Source organism: Mustela putorius, unplaced genomic scaffold (genome assembly GCF_011764305.1).
Source record: "Mustela putorius furo isolate JIRA1106 unplaced genomic scaffold, ASM1176430v1.1 tig00003846_pilon_pilon_pilon, whole genome shotgun sequence".
NCBI classification, from domain to species: domain Eukaryota; kingdom Metazoa; phylum Chordata; class Mammalia; order Carnivora; family Mustelidae; genus Mustela; species Mustela putorius.
The window spans coordinates 1,159,159-1,172,140 of NW_025421999.1; the positions used below are offsets into that span (position 1 = coordinate 1,159,159).

The window sequence follows — 12,982 nt, forward strand, 5'->3', positions numbered from 1 at the left end:
AAAGACTAGGAGCCTACGCTGTGTGGTTTTTTTAAGGGTGGGGCTGGTTGGCAAGTCTGTGGGTGGGCTCCCAAGTATTTGGATTGAAAAGAAGAAACGTTCCCCTTACCGGACAGTAAGCATTAAGAGTCAAAACCTAGCAACAGACTGCGGTGGAAAGGAAAGGAATCGCGGGAAAATTCATGCCCACAAGTTAGATAATCAACAGACCCTAGCCAGTACTCCGAGTCTCCCCAAGTTGAGGTGGGGCCCTTCTCTTTTCCACACTGCCTCCCAGAATGATACGAGTGAGAAAGGGGTTAAATGAAGAAGGGGGTGCTCTTCCGCCCCCACGCAGTCTCCGCGGCTCCCCGAGTAGCACAGCGAGATCGCGGGTAGCCTTGGGAGGGGCCCCGGATCCCCCTATGCGCAACTGCCGCAACTGCGGGAGGATCCTGGGGCTCTCGCTGTCCCTAAAGCCGGCGGGGGCTGCGGGCGCACTCACCAATTTAGGTTTGTTTTTCGTTTCCTCTTCGTTGGCGGCCCGGTTTCCCGCGCTCCGCTTGTTGCTCCGGCCCCCACCGGGTTCCTCGCTGCCGCCTCCCGCTCCCGTTGCCGCCGCCCCGGGCTGCTCCATCTTTCTCCGGCCCTATCACCTGTGACCTGTAACCCGACCTCTCCTCAACTTGGGGAAGCCCCACTAGGTGGTCCCGCTGCCTCCAGCTGATTCGGTATCACCTCTTCCTGTGTGAGAATGTGTATGCCTGGAAAGCGGCTGATTTCAGGCTCGCGGCTCCCAAGCACCCTCGACGCAACACGCCGTTGCCACTAACTCGGCGCCAGGGCAAGCCCTGCCCCCGAGCAGCTGCAGTTACCGCGGTCGCCGGCGCCGCCGCCCTTAGGGCGGTGTTTAGGGTGGAGGGAAAGTAGGTGCCTATCTCTTTAAGAGGGCCTTGACACACGTGATTCATCAAAGTACCCGCAGTCAGCCGACCGGGCGCGGAAAGCTGCTTCCTACTCCCAGTGCGGAGCGGGCCTTAGCTACTGAGCATGCCCAGAGCAGCGACGGGAGCCAGAGGATAGCCGAGGACTTTAAGCTGCGGTTAAGCACTGATTTCACTTCCCAGGGGCCTAGAGTGAAATGAAAGGGAACTAGTGAAGAGAAAAGAGGTATAGCCCATTTTAGAGACAGGGAACCTGAGGCCCGGAATGATTCAAGTGTGAGTTTAACTGGCAGGTCTACCTAAGTATCAGCTTCCACTGTTGTAGGCCGGAGCACCTTCCCCACAGAGGCCTTGCTGGGGGTGTGGTCCTGCTAGGCTCCAAGGGAGGGGTGGATTGGAAGACAGCTGGCATCCTATAGGAAAACCACCGCTGGAAGTGCTAATTAATTGCCTAGACGGACGGTATGGGTCAAAGTGGACAGATGGGGTGCTTTATATTGCCATGATTACTTTGCGATCAAAGAAATAGGGTCGTTCCTTTATTTCCATGCTGCTGGGTAGTAGAAGCAGCACACATCCACTACTTAATTTTGGGGGAAGAGGGAGCAGGAGCAGTTAAGTCTCTTTAACCAAAGTACCTATAGAGAGCTAGCAGTTGGATTAAGTGATTTTCAGTTTGGGGGACTAGCTTAGGTTTAGGGTTATTGTGAGGAGTAAGACATGTGTGTCACAGCTTTGTTTAAAACATAAATCTCTAGACAAATGCTGGGTGTTTTTGTGGAGCAGTAGCACCGTACTGTAAATATTGTTAGTCTTTGGTGCTTGTGTTGTCAGGAAGAGGCCTAAGCTATATTTCTAACATCTTTTTTTTTTTAAACAGGGCCGCCTAAAAAAAGTGTACACACTGAGAACATTGCAGGGGTAGAGCAGGATTTGAATGAACCACAACCATAGACTAAGAGCACATATGATAGAGAAGCCTGAAATGTAACCTCAGATATGAAGTCTATTAACATGTCCAAATGCCTGTTATTCACATATCTTCAAACTATGACTTCTTTTGCCCTCCCCTTCAACCTAAATTCAACTATGCTGAATCCAATTGGTTTATGAGCATATTTATTGAGAGAGTGTTACAATAAATTTGTCCATGCTATAGATGTGAGGAAGCAATTAATTGGGACAGTAGAGTGAAAAAAACATAATATATCTAAAAACAGTTTAAATCCTGTCTTCTTCATTATTATTAACTTTCTTCTTAATCACACAGGTGATAAACTACCCAAAAACAGCACAGAAGAAGAAATACATCCTTCCAGACAGGGTGGATAAGGAGCCCTAAGGTAAATTTGATTTGTCTAAGTTTCTATCTTAAAATTTGATGTATATTTTGAATTCGACTCACTATATGCATACAAACACATACGTGATAAATTACTTAAATGTTTCCCCTCTGAAAAACTGAGTAAAAATACATGCTACAGAAAGACATGCCTTGCATATCTTTATCCAAGACTTTCTTCCAATTTCTGTTTAAGGGATATGGATATGGATGAGAATCCTCCAAGCTCAAACGTAGCTCAATAATATGCTCAATGGGTATTTATTAAACTCCTTAGGGTATACCAAGTGCTATGCAGAGTGTTCTAGGTTAGAAGAAGGAATGGACACACTTTCTGCCCTTTAGTACCTGTGCTGGGAGAGACAGACTGAACTGCATTTCAGATTCAGAACAGATATGAACAGGGAACTCATAGAGCACATCAGAGCAGTAAAGCACCAGAATGTCAAGGTTCCAAGACACCTTCCCAAAGAGAATGATGCTTGAACTAAGTCTTAAGGGTATAATTAAAGTTAATAAGTTTTTTTGACAGCCTACTATTAGGTACTGTGCTAGCCATTGTGGATACAATAGTGAGCAGGATAGATATGACTTGCTCTAAGGGCTTTCAGGCTATTGGAAAGCATATTAAACAAAACTGTGTTGAGCAATTACAAGGCAAAGAAAGAGGGTGAAGAGCATTTCAGGCAAAGGAAATGACAATGGCATGTGGAAAGACCGTATGGTTAAGAAATTGGGGGCATCTGGGGGAGAAGGCTTCTGTGGCCAAGAGAAAAAGTAGAATAGATAAGCAGTTCCCAGATCATGAAGGACTTGTAGGTCTCATTGGTGTGTATTTAAAAGGGAGAAGACAGTTGTAATACAAATGACCTCTGTTTAGAGTGTGTAAATAAACTTGAAAATGGATTGGCATTATTTTGAATAAGGTTGGGTTTCACTGTCCTCAGGCAAGTGAAGCTACATTTGAAATCCAATTAGAGGTATGTGTAAAAGATGCATAATCTTACTGCAAAAAGTGAAAAAGTCTCTTCCTGATAATGGCTTACATCCGACTTTACTGTCATTATCTCAGCCCCGCCCCATCTTTATTCTCAAAGTTTGTTTTTAAGCATTTTGCTTCAGTTAATGTAAACAGTAATCAAACAAACACCTCCCGTCCTACATCAGGGTCATTGGTCTCTCTTGGAAGTTAACATGTGAAAGAAACCACTACTGTCCTACAAGGATTTGCCCACTGATTATGAAACAGGCGCCTCACCAAGTATACAGTCCTAGGACTGATCTCACTGCTCCTGCATTCCTTTGTTTTTACCTTCCTGGGACACACAGATAGCTTGGTGGAGGGAGAGACCTCTTTCCTCTCATGCTGAAAAAAGGAGGCTCTAACATTAGTTGGGATATCAAAAGTTTATGTTAGACATACTGACCTGTGGTCTCTTCCTCTGGCTTTTCATGATTTTAGCATCCAGTTAACTTTAAAAACTGAGCCCTAAGAGAAAAGAAAGATAAAAGCGGCTAAGATCTATATTTCTTCAAACTGACTGTAGAGTTCTTTGTTACCCCCAGAGGTTTCTGATGAGCCTCATAGTATCCCTCTTGCTTTCTGTGTCTCCCTTCTGCTGAATGTTCTCTTTTAAATAATCTGGGTCATTAATAAAGAAATGATAGGAAACATGGATTAGGCAAAAATGAGAAATAACCCCCTTTAGGGTCATGGAAAAACATTTGTGATATAAAGTTTGCCTAAGAGCAAACAAGTATTTATTAAGCATATACTATGTGCCAACACCAAAATAGATGTTATGCCAAAAAAAAAAAATGCCAGACATTCTCCTGTAATGTTATATATGTCTTCCTGAAGAATCTCCTGTTCTATAGAATTGCACACTGAGGAAAAATGGATAATGGGAAACATGGTTAGGGAAGATATTTAAATCCAGTACAACTTTATAATCAGAGCAGTAATGAAAATAATAACCATTCTAACAAGATTAAATCTCCATTGGCATTTGCTCCAGCATCACAACCTTCAATGCTTGGTAGCCTTCATGCTTCTTCCTTCCTGTTGTGGCTCCTCAAGGGCATCATTCACTTTGAATAAAATTAAAAATATAATTGGGAACGCCTTGTTGGCAGTCAGTTAAGTCTCTGGCTCTTGGTTTCAGCTCAGGCCTAAATCTCAGGGTCCTGAGGTCCAGCCATTTGTTGGGCTCAGCAGGGAGTCTGCTGGAGATTCTCTCCCCACCTCCCACCACCCCCAGCTGTGCGCACTCGCTCTCTCTCTCTCCCAAAAAAATTAATAAATCTTTTTTAAAAATCTAATTAAAGAGTATGCAACTTTTAAAAACCTATGGTGAAATGTCTTCACAGCTTTGTTCTCAGTAGTCACAGCTTCACCAAATAGTTTAATGTAAGGAACTTAAGAGGTGGTTGAAAGCATTAAAGTAGTTATACTGAAGGGGCAGAGTCAGGTACAAGATTATTCTTTTTTCCTTAAAGTCTTCATACATTGCTAGAATTTATGCTTAATTGTGAGAAAGCTTCCTCATCATCATCTCAGAACTTCAAGAGCTAAGAAAATTCACATGTGAACCAACTGGACTTCCACCTTATTTTGACATAATTCTTCTATTTATCAATTGCTAATATGCTTATTCATGGTGCACAAATGTAATGAAACAGACTGTAAAATAGAAAATCTTTGCCCTCAGTAGCTATAAAATCTACTTGAGAAAACAAACGACTAATTTGTGAAACAGTGAGAGAAGAGTAGCTGCCTAAATTGGAGATACTGACTCTAAATTCAACATAACGTGGTAAAGGTGTGAGCTTGGTTGGACCTAGAATAGATGAAGAAGTTCTCAAGGAGAAGGTAGAACTTGAGCTGCTAAGGTATAAAGCAGAAATCAGACATGAATAGGCAAAACTAAGAAAGGAAGTAAGGAAAAGACAACATGTAGAATGGTCTGGAAACAATACTGACCAATGATGTTGAGTGGCTACTGGGGCTTGAGGAGAACGCTGAGAACATAGATGTTGAATAATAGTAGGAAACATGGTTATCCCCCTAGCATTTTCCCATAATATAAACAGATTTGATTGTAAGACACAGTGGTAGTAACAGGTAAAGTTCTTTAGCAGTGGCAGTATTGGTTTCAGGAGTAAAATTTAGTGATTCATCACTTACATATAACACCTAGTGCTTATCTGAACAAATGCCCTCCTTAATGCCCATCACCCATCTATCACATCCCTCTACCCACCACCCCTCCAGCTACCTTCAGTTTGTTCTCTATAGCTAAGAGTCTCTTATGGTTTGCCTCCCTCTCTGTTTTTAACTTTATTTTATTTTTTCCTCCCTTCCCCTATGTTCATCTGTTTTGTTTCTTAAATTCCTCATATGAGTGAAATCCTTATGGTATGATGACTTTCTCTGACTGACTTATTTCAATTAACATAATGCACTCTAGTTCCATCCATGTCATAGCAAATGTTAAGATGTCATTCTTTTTTATGGCTGAATAATTTTCCTGTGTGTGTGTGTGTGTGTGTGTGTACCACAACTTTATCCATTTTTCAATCAGTGGACAAATGGGCTGTTCCCATAATTTGGCTGTTGTTAATAATGCTGCCATAAACATTGGAGTGCATGTATCCCATTGAATTAGTGTTTTTGCGTACAGTTGCTGGATCACTGGGTAGCTCTATTTTTGACTTTTTGAGGAATCCCCATACTGTTTTCCAGAGTGGCTGCACCAGTTTGCATTCCTACCAACAATGTAAGATGGTTCCCCTTTCTCTGCATCCTTGCCAATACCTGTTGTTCTTTGTGTTGTTGATTTTAGCCATTCTGACAGGTATAAGGTGATATCTCACTGTAGTTTGGATTCGTATTACCCTGATGATCAGTGATGCTGAGCATCTTTTCATGTGTCTGTTGGCCATCTATATGTCTTTGGATAAATGTCTGTTCATGCCTTCTGCCCATTTTTAAATGGATTATTCATTTTGGGGGTGTTGGGTTGTTTTTTTGTTTGTTTGTTTTTATTTTAAGTAAACTTCATGCCACACATGAGGCTTGAATTCACAATGGGTGTTGAGTTTGCTAAGTTCTTTCTATATTTTGGATACTAACACTTTATCAGATATGTCATTTGCAATTATCTTCTCCCATTCCATATGTTGCCCTTTAGTTTTGTTGATTTTTTTACTGCACTGTGCAGAAACTTTTTATTTTGATGAAATAAATAAGTCAGAGAAAAACAAATACCATATGATTTTGCTCATATGTGGAATCTAAGAAACAAAAGAAAGGAGCAACAGGGGAAAAAAGAGAGGCAAATCAAGAAACAGAATATAGATGAACTGGAAAGGTAGATGATTAACTAGAAAGAACAAACTGTTACCAGAAGGGAAGTGGGATGAGGGATGGGTTAAATAGGTGATGCAAATTGAGGAGTGTGGTTGTTGTGATGAGCACGAGGTGTTGTTTGGAACTGTTGAATCACTGTATTGTACACCTGAAACTAATATTACATTGTGTTAACTAACAGGAATTTAAATAAAAACTTAAAAAAAATAAAGGAACAAACTGTTCCTCTTCACAGATTACATACAGGAAACAAAGGAAAAGAAAGAGTAAACAAGAATTACTAAAATGTTGGCCCAAGGAAATAAAAACCTAGTAGCAAACTGGAAGATAGTATCTAAGGTATTTGGCATTTGCAGACAGAGTCATGCCAAGGAGCCTGGTACCCAAAAACTAAAGAGACTAATTACAGCAGGACAGGAAAGCTAAGAAGCTTCCTGTAGTCACCAACAGGAAAAGACTGGGCAGGCTGGTAAAGCAGAAAGAAAAGTTGTGTAACAGAAGGCAGTAAGCAGGCAGACAGCTAGACTCTAGAAGTCTAGCACTGGATGTCCTGGGAGGTAGGCAGACAGAGAATAGAACCCGGTCTGGTGGCAAGCAATAAGCAGATAAGCAGGAATCCACTGATGGGGATTGGGATTAAGAAACAAATTAGTAATCTCTTAAGAGTCTGGCAAGACACTGCTAAATAAGGCAGGGCATCAGGCCTAAAGAAATTGGCGTGATAGATGAAATCTACAAAGAGAGGTAAACAGAGGTGAATAAAAGGTTGCAACAAAGACACCCAGTTTGTTTCTCTGTGAGATCACAGTAGGACTAGAAGCAATAGGTCCACTTGATGCTAAGCCACAAACTATTGAAATACTTCTCCTTGAATCCTCTCTGACTAGGAACTCTTAAGATAGGTCCCAGTGCAGGAAAAGTAGACAACAAGAAAAGGCCTGGAAAAAACAATGACCAATAGTGGTCACTTACCTAAGTAAGGGTTAATGTCATTGTAATGATTACAGGGATTAGGACTGGAAGCCAGGCAGCTAAAACATAGCCCTACAAAAATTAGTCCAAGACTATGGTGCCACTTTCTTCTTTTGGGGAAGGTGCTGTGGGATGCCTGAGTGGCTCAGTCAAGTGTCTCCCTTCGGCTCAGGTCATGATCCCAGGGTCCTGGGATCTAGTCCCACATCGGGTTCCTTGCTGGGGGTAAGCCTGCTTCTCCCTCTACCTGCCACTCCCCCTGCTTGTGCTCTCTTGCTCTCTATCTCTGACAAATAAATAAATAAAATCTTAAAAAAAAAAAAAAAGAAAGTGCTGAGACTAATAGAAACTGAGAATTCCCAGATTCATGCCACCTATGGTTTATTATATAGTATTCTAAAAAACAACCCTTTGAGTTTTATATGGAGAATATGCTTCTAACAAAGACCAGACCTCCCTGTCAACCAAAGTCCCAAAACCCCAAAGCAATTTTTTTTAAAAGAGTTTATTTATTTATTTATTTGACAGACAGAGATCACAAGTAGGCAGAGAGGCAGGCAGGGGGTGGGGGGAAGCAGGCTCCCCGCCGAGCAGAGAGCCCAATGTGGGACTCGATCCCAGGACCCTGGGATCATGACCCGAGCCGAAGGCAGAGGCTTTAACCCACTGAGCCACCCAGGCGCCCCCCCAAAGCAATTTTTAAGAGTAGCTTAACAGGTCATAAATGGTAATTGTCCTATCTATAAGTTAGTAAGACATAGTTATAACAGTGAGGGAAAAACTTTCAATTTGCTTGCTAAACTATGTGGATCAGAGAAACACACATTAGTGTTAATAGGGATGCTATTTAAGAAGTTGAGGGGTTTTTTTTTAGAAAAAAATAGTATGTAGAAACAGTCTCTTGGAGATAAATGTAATTCAAATATGAGACTAAAATTATGTAACTAAAATCTATTGTCTCTCTTACTTTGTGGTTTGTTTTCTGACCTTTCAAAATATAATTAATTATGAAAATTAAAGAAGACATATCTGACATCTGTAAATAATAACTTGTTTTCATATCTAGGCATCAGTAGTTAGACAGGTCTTACAAATAGGTTATTTAGGGGCAACTGGATGGCTCAGTCGGTTAAGTCTCTGACTGTTGATTTTGGCTCAGGTCATGATCTCAGGGTTGTGAGATCAAGCCCTTCTTCTCTCTCTCTTTCCCTCCCCCCACTGCCCCTCCCCTTCTTCATCTCCCCCACCACCCTACACATGTGAATGCACTATTTTGTTCTATATATTCTCCCACACAGATTTTAAGTTTTATTGACACATAATTCACAAATCATACATTTTGCCCTTTTAAAGAGTACAGTTCATCAGTTAATATATTCAGAGTTGTATAACCATCACTGCAATCAATTTTAAAACATTTTCATCACACCAGAAAGAATCTTGTCTTTAACCATAACCCCTCCTCAGTCCTCCAAAACCACACCCCCTCCCAATACAAGGCAACCACTAATCCACTTTATGTCTCTAGATTTCCCTATTCTAGGCATTCACATAAATAGAATCTTACAATGTATAATGGTTTTGCTTTTTAAAGATTTTTATTTATTTATTTGACAGACAGAGACAGAACGAGAGAGGAAACAGAAGCAGAGGGAATGGGAGAGGGAGAAGCAGCCTTCCCGCTGAGCAGGGAGCCCGATACGGGGTTCAATACCAGGACCCTGGGATCATGATCTGAGCTGAAGATAGATGCTTAACGACTGAGCCACCCAGGCACCCCAATGTATGGTGTTTTATTAACTGGAATCTTTCACTGAGAATATTTTCAAGGTTCATCCATTCCACATCAGTTTTTATTTGTTCATTATTATTACCTATTAGTTCCTCAGACATAAATACAAATCAGTTGTTTAAGCCACCTACCCTGCTATACACACAATGACAAGATATACCTTCTTATAGTTGCAAAGAGTTGATATTCTCATGTGAATACCAATCTTGTCCTTCTTCTCCTGGCAAAAGCAGGAAATCAGGGTTTGATTTTCCTATACAATGATATAATAGAAGAATTTCTTTCTGACCCAGGGCCTGATGTATGGAAATGACCACAAACACCACATTTAGTGAAGTATACATTATGTGCCAGAACAACTCCTAGAAGTTTATATAAACTAATTAAATAGGACAACCCAGAAACCGATTACATTAAATTGTATATTACCTCATACCGTAGTGGAGAACATGTAGTTCTTATCCTACTTATTTTTTTAAAGATCTTATTTATTTATTTGAAAGAGAGAGACAGTAACAGAGATAGCAAGAGAGAGCATAAACAGGGGGAGGGGCGGAGGGAGAGGAAAAAGTAGGATCCCCACAGAGCAGGGAGCCTGATGTGGGGCTCCATCCCAGGACCCTAGGATCCTGACCTGAGCCAAAGGCAGACCCCTAAGAGACTGAGCCACAGACACACCCCTATCCTACTTATTTTTAAGTCTTCCAATTCAACATATTAGAAGCCAAAATGTGCATCTACATTGACATCAGATTCACTCAGAAAGCCTTCCTTAAGATATGCACATTAATTTTTAAAAAAGATTTTAAAATTTTATTTTAAAATTTAAAATTTTTAAATTTTTAAATAAAATGAAATAAAATAAAATGATTTAATTTTTAAATTAAATTATTTTATTAAAATTAAATTATTTAAATTATTTTAAATTTAAATTAATTTTTATTAATTAAATTTAAATTAGTTTAAATTAATTAATTTATTAAGATTTTATTTAAAATTTACTAAAATTTTATTAAAATTTTTATAAAAATAAATTTGAATTAATCTAAATTTAAATTTAGTTTAATTTAATTTTAATTTAAAAAATTTTTTAAAATTAATTTACTTATTTTCAGAAAAACAGTATTCATTATTTTTTCACCACATCCAGTGCTCCATGCAATCCGTGCCCTCTATAATACCCACCACCTGGTACCCCAACCTCCCACCCCCCCCGCCACTTCAAACCCCTCAGATTGTTTTTCAGAGTCCATAGTCTCTCATGATTCACCTCCCCTTCCAATTTACCCCAACTCCCTTCTCCTCTCTAATACCCCTTGTCCTCCATGATATTAGTTATGCTCCACAAATAAGTGAAACCATATGATAACTGACTCTTTCTGCTTGACTTATTTCACTCAGCATAATAAATTTTAAGTTTTAAAATAAAATTTTTAAAATTTTATTAAAAATAAAATAAATTATTTATTTCACAGACAGAGATCATAAGTAGGCAGAGAGGCAGGCAGAGAGAGAGGAGGAAGCAGGCTCCCTGCTGAGCAGAGAGCTGGATGCGGGGCTTGATCCCAGGACCCTGGGATCATGACCTGAGCAGAAGGCCGAGGCTCAACCCACTGAGCCACCCAGGCCCCCCTGCACATGAATTTTTAAGACAATTTTTGGGAAAGACTTTTAATCACTGGGTGATTCCCTGAGTACTAGATGTAAGGACATCTGTTTTGCTGCTGCTTTTATTGTATTTTTTTTTTTTTTTTAACAAATAGCCCTGTAACACTGGCTTTCTGCTGCCTCCAAAACAATGACTAATGTGAACTACCATTCTCATCAGTACTAGCAGCTTCACCTGACACCCTGATACTATATAAGGACAGACCCACCTCTAAATCCTATGAACCAACCCTGCTTTTCATCAGAATTTTCATCCTTTAATCTTTCATCATGTTGTTATTTTATACCATCAGAATACCTCAAAGCCTTGGCTTTAATAGTGGCTAAATTAAAATATGCAAGGCTGAGTTTAATCCCAAATATACAGAATAATACTTTTCCATTGCAGGTTAATCTCTATATGTGATCCTCCAATAATATATAACTGTCATTAGATTACTTTTCCTTTTTACATTATTTTTGATGATTAAATATGATATAGGACATAAAGTAATATGATTATATTTTAGCTAGCATAGTAGAACTTACACATATCATTTTAATTATATTAACAAACATTGAGTAGTAAATATGTCCAGGGCATGGTGCTAAGAATAGGTGAGTGATAACAGCATTAATGATCTCATTTGGCTTAGAATATTGTCAAGGTAACTGACAAGAGCTCATCTGACGGCAAAAGAATATTACAGAAATGTATAGGAAGAAGAGAATGGGGAAGGTTTTTTTTTTTTTACAAGGTTTTTAAAATAAAGGTTTTATTTATTTGAGAGAGAGAGAGAGAGATAATGAGCAGGAGGAAGGAGGCAGAGGAGAAAGGAGAAGCAGACTCCCTGCTCAGCAGGAAGCCTGATGTGGGGCTCTATCCTAGGACCCTGAGATCATGATCTGAGTGTAAGGCAGATGCTTAACCAACTGAGCTGCCCAGATGCCCGCAGAATGGGGAAAATTTTATGGAAAATCTCTATCTTTAAATATAAGTAGGACCCCAAAAGCTAGAAATTAGAGGAAAAGGGCTTTTGAGGGAGAGGGAACAACATGAGCAAAAGCTTAGAGAAAGGAAAATGAGGGCTGCTCCTGGAAATTGTTTAGTCATCTAATGGAGCTAGAAGGTAGGTTTTATGATTGTATGGTGGGAGATAAAACTGAGAAAGAGGGGCCAAATCAGGAAGACCTTGAATGCCATTCTGAATTTATTCTATAACTGTGGAGAGTTGCCAGAAATATATGAAAAGGAAAAACACATGATGAGACCTGTATTTTATTTTATTTTATTTTAAGATTTTCATCTATTTATTTGACAGACAGAAATCACAAGTAGGCAGAGAGAGAGACTGGAGGAAGCAGGTTCCCCGCCGAGCAGAGAGCCCGATGAGGGGCTCGATCCCAGGACCCTGGGATCATGACCTGAACCGAAGGCAGAGGCTTTAACCCACTGAGCCACCCAAGCGTCCCTAGACCTGTATTTTAGAAACAATTATCTGGCATTGGTATGTAGAATGGTTTATAAGATAAGAAACTGGAGACAAGGAGATAAATTAGGGCAACACTTTCAAAAGCTATTCTCTTATTGGAGAATAAGTACTTTGGCTCCACCTGACTGCTAGTTACAGAAACCTGACCTAGTGCAGATACCCAAAATAGTCCAGAAAAGGAAAAGTTAGAAAGGTGAGCCAAGGCAAAAGTCTGCTAAGAAAAACCAAAATAAACATAGTGCAAAGGTTTAAAGTCCCTGTTAGATTTGCCTTATAGATCGAAGAGTTTTCAAGTTACAGTCAGGATCATAACTGGATGTCTTACAGGAGGAAGGAAAATCAATGGTAAACAACCTGGAGGCATCCATAACTTAACTTACTGGTTGGTGGATAGGAGATGCATAATTGAGTTGGGCTTTTTCACAATACACAAGGCAATAA

General features: G+C 40.0%; 1 protein-coding gene and 1 long non-coding RNA gene across 8 annotated transcripts in view; one reads left to right on the top strand and one right to left on the bottom strand.

The window, feature by feature from the left end:
* The window catches only part of DIAPH2 (diaphanous related formin 2), a 980,096-nt gene extending 979,196 nt beyond the window's left edge, over positions 1-900 (bottom strand). For all 7 annotated transcript variants that reach the window (XM_013047536.2, XM_004775974.3, XM_013047535.2 and 4 more), the window contains exon 1: positions 485-900. In XM_013047536.2, the coding sequence (XP_012902990.1) occupies positions 485-616 (132 nt within the window). In that variant the 5' untranslated portion in view covers positions 617-900. The remainder of the gene's footprint in view (positions 1-484) is intronic.
* Positions 901-989: 89 nt separating this feature from the next.
* Positions 990-12,982, top strand: part of LOC101689784 — a 30,615-nt gene continuing 18,622 nt past the window's right edge. Inside the window, exons 1-2 of the long non-coding RNA XR_201083.3 lie at positions 990-1,149; positions 2,194-2,266. This is a non-coding gene — a long non-coding RNA (uncharacterized LOC101689784). The remainder of the gene's footprint in view (positions 1,150-2,193; positions 2,267-12,982) is intronic.